The sequence below is a fragment of the Tribolium madens genome, unplaced genomic scaffold, assembly GCF_015345945.1.
Source record: "Tribolium madens isolate multiple individuals breed KSU strain unplaced genomic scaffold, Tmad_KSU_1.1 Scaffold_71;HRSCAF=194;Tcas5.2_LG6, whole genome shotgun sequence".
Taxonomy (NCBI): Eukaryota; Metazoa; Arthropoda; class Insecta; order Coleoptera; family Tenebrionidae; genus Tribolium; species Tribolium madens.
In genome coordinates, this window is record NW_025401041.1 from 4,947,413 (window position 1) to 4,954,388 (window position 6,976).

The following is a 6,976-nucleotide window of genomic DNA, read 5'->3' on the forward strand; positions in this document are numbered from 1 at the left end:
ACATTTATTATCCTGATGTAAAACAAACAATTTTTTTTCATTGTTTCTTTGGGCAACTGATACTTTACGAGTTATTTAGTTAAAAAAATAAACGTAGCTGATTTTACCCCAATCTTAAATAACAAATTAATTTTTTTTCTAAGCTAAATGAACCAACAAATTTATTAAAACTTTCGTTTACCTAACGTAAAATGGTCCCCTTTTTTTAAATCTGTAATTAGATTTTTTACAAAATCAATAATTTATGAGATATTACTCAATAGATAAGTAAATGTAAGGGCGATTTAAACCAGTTTTCAAAAAATTAATTTGGGTATTTCTTGGGCCATTTTAGTCAACAAATTTGTTCAAAACTAACTATATTCAACGTAAAATTATTCGAGAATTGGATTTAAATTTAGAAAATTTCTAGAAATTCTAAAATTTTTCTTGGCCAAATTTGACAACGAATTTATTTGAATCTAGTTTGTCTTACGTAAAAAGTCCAAATTTTTTAAATCTGTAATTAGTTTTTACTGAATTGATAGTTTACTAAAAAATAAGTATAACCAATCTCAGTTTAAATTCAAATAGCCAAACAAATCCAAGGCCAAATTAGACAACAAATTTATTTATTTTTTTTTATTTATTTTCTTTTTTTTCATTAAAAGAAAATGTGAACGGTTTAAGCAAAACAGAAAAAATAATCTGAAAATTTTTCATGGCCACATTGGTCAACAAATTTAGTCAAAGCCAACTTTGTCTAATGTAAAATTATCTGTTACGTGTTTTTATTTTATTCGTCTGCCATTACCCCAATTTCCGGCTGAAAGAAACCCAAAACTGCTATTTTTACCAAATAAATAAAGCCCTTTAAACCTCCTCGACTTCTTCGTCTCATTTAAAACAATCCTTTCCGTTTTCTGTGTCACAATATTTAAAGCCTTTCGAACCATTTACTCGAAAAAGCCCGACTTTGCAAAAACCTGCATCCCCAAACCCCACAAAAATAAAAATCAAAAAAATCATAAACCCTCCCTTGAAAATATAATTTATCTTTAAGTTTGTAAATTAAGAACGATATCACTCTTGTATTTAAAAGATATCCCGATTAGTCGTCGAGACAGAGACGAATTTATTTCTTTCTTCGTGTTTAAGAGTGAGAGAAAAATAAGAGTTGTGACTTGAAAATCGCTTAAAATCGGGTGTATTCAAGAAGAAACAATTTTGAAAAACGACTTTCTTTGTGTTTGTACCATTAAGGACTAATTGCCGGCGTTTTAATTTTAAAGTGTTGCGAGATAAGTTTTGACAATCTAGTGAATGGCCGCGTAATTTATTACGATCTCCATTAAAAAATGCTAAGATGGCCGCCACGCAATCAACTCTTGTAAATTCGCCCCTTTTTGACTCCCTCAAACACCCCCATTTATGCCCCTCTTTTATTCTTTCACCCTACTTTTGAACAAGGAACGAACGACCACTGAAACGCGAAAGTGCGAAAAAGATGCACGATTTTAATGTCCGATTGTACGAGAGACGAAGAAATTTCACTTTTTATCGATTTAGACAATTTTTAATCAAGTGACCGACACGACGACTAGATCACAACTAACAAGGGTCAAGCCGGGTAGGTCAGTAACACAACCCTTACGATAGGGTTGAGACTGGTCACGCGGGTATGCTAATTTTTTAGGGAGAGGTCAACAGATGGCCGGAAGGAAGGGACGATTCAGACAAATAAAGAAAATCCCTGCTCTAACACCATGAAAATTTGATGTTTTTTGAGAAAAATTCTCCTGATATAAAACTTAAAAATAAATCACAATTTCTTATCACCCTGTATATAGAAAGTAACATGTATTTTATCTCTACCGAGGCGCAGCCGAGCCGAGCCCTGCCGACTAATTTATAAGTAAAACATTTAAAATCTAGATCTAGAAATCATCTAAATTTTACAGTTACATTTTTTTAAATCGATTCAGCCACAATTTTTTAACACCTTGTATACGATGTATAAAAATGTGTTATAAATTTTCTCTTTGACTGTACAACATTAATTTAAATTCTGTTTAATAAAAAAAAAATTGGCTGTCAAAAAAAGTGCTAAATTGACGGTGAATCCGAGGGTAATAAATAACTACTTACTCATTTCAATGTTAAACAACAAAAAAATATTTTTTTAATTGTTGATGTCCATTAAGTCACTTCTCATAATAAAACGTAAAAATAATGTATATTGTTTTTTCACCCTGTATATAAAAAGTGACATTAATTTTGTCTTAAACTGTACATAAATGTAATTTTTGTTTTGTTTTTAACGAAACTTGTGTTTAATTTTTTAAGAAAATAAAAATCGTGCTAATTGACAAAAGACGGTAAATTCGAGTCTAATAAATAACTTTTCATTTGTCTAAATGTCTAATTTTATTAAAAAAAAGTTTTTTTTTTAATTCCTGACGTATAATAAGACAGCTTTGACCACAAAACGCAAAAATAATGGACAATTCTTTTCACCTTGCATACAAAAAATGATATTAACTTTGTCTCGAACTGTACACTTATATAATTTTTTAGTAAAACCAACTTTTTTAAATTTTTTAAGAAAAAAAAATGTGCTAATTGACAAAAGACTAGACGAAGTAAATCCGAGTCTAATAAATATCTTTTCATTTCTCTAAATATCTAATTTTATTAGAAATATTTTTTTTTATTCCTGACGTAAATTAATAAAACAGCTTTGATCACAAAACGCAAAAATAATGAGCAATTCTTTTCATCTCGCAGATTATAAAAAGTGATATTAATTTTGCCTGGAACTGTACATTTATGTAATTTTTGTTTTGTTGAAAAAAAAAACGTTTAGTAAAAATATTTTTTTTAATTTTTTTAAGAAAAAAATATTTGTGCTAATTGCTAAAACACTTGATGAGGCAAATCCGTGTCTAATAAATATTTATTCATTTGTCTAAATGTCTAATTTTATTAGAATAACATCAATTAAGAGAGTTCTGATAACGAAACGCAAAGATAATGTACAATTTTTTTCACCTTCTTTATATAATAAGTGACACTAAATTTTGTCTTAACTGTACATAATGTAATTTTTGTTTTGTTTTACAAAAGATATGTAAAACAAACTTTTTTATTAATTTTTAAGAAAAACAAGTTTGTGCTAATAAATCCGGGTTTAATAAATCATATCATTTGTCTAATTGTGTAATTTTATTAGAAAGTATTTTTTTTTAATTTTGAGGTCACTTAAGACAGCTCTGATAACAAAACGCAAAAATATTGTACAATTTTTTTCACCTTGTGTATATGAAATGACATTAATTTTGTCGTAAACTGTACGTATATGTAATTTTTGTTTTGTTTTAAAAAAACGTTTTTCATTTGTCTAAATGTCTATTTTTGGTGCCTAATTAAAATAGTTTTGATAACAAAACACAAAAATATTTTTTTGTCACCTTATATACACAATTTGTTTACATAATTGTAATTTTTTTTATTGTTATATAAGTTTAGTGAGAGAATTATTCTATTTTTAAGACGAAAACATGTAGTTGTTTACATAAAAGTCTAGACGAAGCGAAGGCGAAACTAGTAATTACTTTCCTAATAATCTTATTTTATTATTTTATTTGTATTTTTTATTTGTAATATTATATTATAAAAAACCGTTTTGAAAATTTTTGTATTGTTTTATAGGAATGTTTGATTTATTAGTTTATTTCTCAAAATTTAAAAACACAAATACCAAAAAATAATATAATTAGATTTAAGGTAGAAGCAAAGTTGACACAAATTTAAATTGTTTTCAGAATATTAAATATCATTTGTCTTCTTATGCAACATGACATTAACTATTCCCAAAACTGCATATAATAATTTACGACACAATCTTTTATTTGTCCTCTAAAAATGTTAAGTTCAAGGTGATTTAAATAATAACAAATTTTGGTACTAATTTCTTTACAGACTTAAAAGTCTGGTCCAACCAACTACAATTCTAAAGGAGATTTAAATAAGTTTCTTTTAATCATTTTTCTAATGATTTTTTTCGTTCATTTCTAATGGTAAATTGTAATTTTATGTGTAAACATCCATTCACTTTTAAATTAGTATTTTGAATGCAAATAGTTCTTATTTTAAGTTAAGAATATAAATGTTAATTGAACCACTCCTAATCAACATTTTCTTTCTATCTTCAAAATCACAAAAATGCACTCGCGAAATTTCACACTTTATACTTAGTTTTAGACCAGCTCCGCTTCAGGCACTCAAAAATCGGTTTATTTAGCATCACACTGTGTATAAAATCGCACAATGGGCCAACCACCCGGTCACCTCTTTACCTGAATGCGATCACCCTTTCCGGATGACCCCTAAAAATAAAAATGCTTCTCTTAACCGGTTTGACCAATTCCAAGGGGTTGATATTCTAAAGCTCATTTTTTTAAAACGCTGACCCTTCATTTGCATACTGGCCTGACCAGTGTGAGAAAATAATCCAACAATAGAGCCGCGGCCAACGGTTTTTCGCATTTGTTCGACTTCTCAATCAATTTTTTCATCGCTCAAACAGGAAACTGTAACGGGGGTGGAACGGTTCGCGACACGGCTACTACATACGCTACCCCACGCAAAACAAAATGGCGCCACAATACGGGTGCGATTCGAGAAAGTTAAACACAGCCGACTTTCTATAATAATAAAATTATTTTATTTCCCGGAAAAATAAAGGTGGCCTTGATTTAGCAATCTCGGCTTTCTCTCAAATGTCAATTTTAACAATCCAAGAAAAGTTATTGCGACATGTGTTGCAAATTATTTCACAAATACTTTTTTATTTTTCTATACTTCACATTTCCTGTGTTAACGTACCGATTTTTTATTTTTTTTAGTCTACTTACTTGCTTCCTTCCTGAAAAAACTATTGTTTTCATATTTATGGTAATTCACAAAACCTTTTACGATTTACGAATAATACAGCACATTTTTTATTAAAAAATACGTTGTAAATGACACGCATTTTTTCGAGGTTAATTAAAACCACAAGTCGAAAAAATTACTAATACGCACGCCACTGGTAAGAATAAAAATAAATTAATTGCCAAAAATTAAGCCCACAAATTCTGCAAAAAATTAAAATAACTCAAGTGATTTTGGAGAAACTAATGGATTTTAATTTTGAATATAAATTTTTATCACCCTGTATATTCGTAACAAAGTTTTTTTGTCAAATTAGTGTTATTTTTCGATGTATATTATGTGGTTGCAATTTTTTGCAATAATAAGAAAAGAAAGGTACAGTCATTGTAAAAAATACCGCTCGATTGTCGTATTAATTTTGCCCTACACTGTACCTACATTCATAATTATTTTCTTATATTGTTTTGAATGATAGTTGAATTAAATTAAATTAAATGCAAAAAATTTAGGAAGTCGTAAAAGTGCCAACAGTGTAGCCAACCATAGAAAAAATAATCACATATATAACATTTGAATTTTTAAATATAAATATTTGAAATAATTACGACTTTATTATACTTATTGCAAAAAAAGTGTTATAATTTTGCGTTATTAATAATTATCCTAATTACGAAAAAATTATATAAAATTTTAAAACATACAGATTTCACGTTTTAAAAATTTTTAATACAGTTTAATTACGTAACCTAAAAATAACAATAAAATTAATAATATTGAAAAACTTTTACTATTTTTAATTAGACTTAATTAATTAAGAAACCTAGTTTTCATTATGGGTTCAATAATTGAAATTTATTGAATTTTAAGTATTTTTATTAGAAACTATGATTCAAAATTTAAAAAAGTATTTTTAATAATTTTAATTTTGATGTAAAGTTAAGTTGGTACGAATGAAACATGTTTTTTCCAATTAGTCATTACGAATTAACTGCAGTGTAACAACAAATAAAAGATTCTCCATTTGGAATTTTTTCTCCATTTTGTGATAAAAACTGAAAAATTTGGAAAAACCCCCCGTGACCCCCACCACACAAGCCGACTCAAAACTATATGTCGACCGAAGGCGGCTTTGATTGTAACAATAGCCGGCGACAGAACCCGATAGAAACGCGTGTGTCTAGTGTTCAATTAATTCCAATTAATTAAAATTAATTAAAATAATGAGTCGTACGGAAGAAATTCTGCGTCTGATGCGCGAATCGGGTGAAATCAAATGGTGTCCTAGAGAAAAATCACAAATCGCTGATTTTTACAAAGAAAAAAATGTTTTCGTGACGGGCGCCACTGGATTTTTGGGAAAACTACTAGTGGAGAAATTGCTAAGGGCGTGTCCCGACTTGGGAACGATTTATATTCTCGTGAGACCGAAAAAAGGCGAAGATGAGCACAGCAGAGTGGATAAGTTGTTCAGCGATCCGGTAATTAATTATAATTAATTAGAAAAATCTGTTTTTTCTCATTTATTTTTTTTTTGTTACGACAATGACCGGCAGTTTTAACGTGTTTCAAATGTAAATATTTAAAATTTCTGACCTCTTCACTATAGTTAAAACAAACAAAAAGTATTACATATTTCAAGGGCACCCTCTGTTGGAGTAGAATTGTTAATTTATAATAATTATATTGACATGGACATTGTGAATAATACAAAAATTACAACTTTTGGTTGGTCACACTGAATTTCACAATAATTACTATCAAAAAATTATTACAAGTTTTAGCGATCGAGGCGTGGGCGAGTTTGCAATTTTGTTTCACTATATTATTTTACACATTTTAATTGAATTATTTGATTTTTTTTAATAATTAGTTAAATTCAAGTATGAATTACTTTATTATGCTCATCAAACAATAATTCGGTTATAATATAAAAATGTCATTATTTGTTAAAATACCAGGTGAATAAAAAGTATGGAACCAAACTTTTTTTGCTTAAACTATTTATTTTTTGAAAAAACTAATTAATGAGTGATAAAGTACTATAAAAATGTGATGATTTAAC

The 6,976-nt window shown here is 28.2% G+C and overlaps 1 protein-coding gene across 1 annotated transcript in view; it reads left to right on the forward strand.

The window, feature by feature from the left end:
- Positions 1–6,056: 6,056 nt before the first annotated feature.
- LOC123008516 (fatty acyl-CoA reductase wat-like) overlaps positions 6,057–6,976 on the forward strand; it is a 3,652-nt gene continuing 2,732 nt past the window's right edge. Inside the window, exon 1 of the mRNA XM_044404354.1 lies at positions 6,057–6,392. Within this exon, the coding sequence (XP_044260289.1) occupies positions 6,135–6,392 (258 nt within the window). The 5' untranslated portion in view covers positions 6,057–6,134. The remainder of the gene's footprint in view (positions 6,393–6,976) is intronic.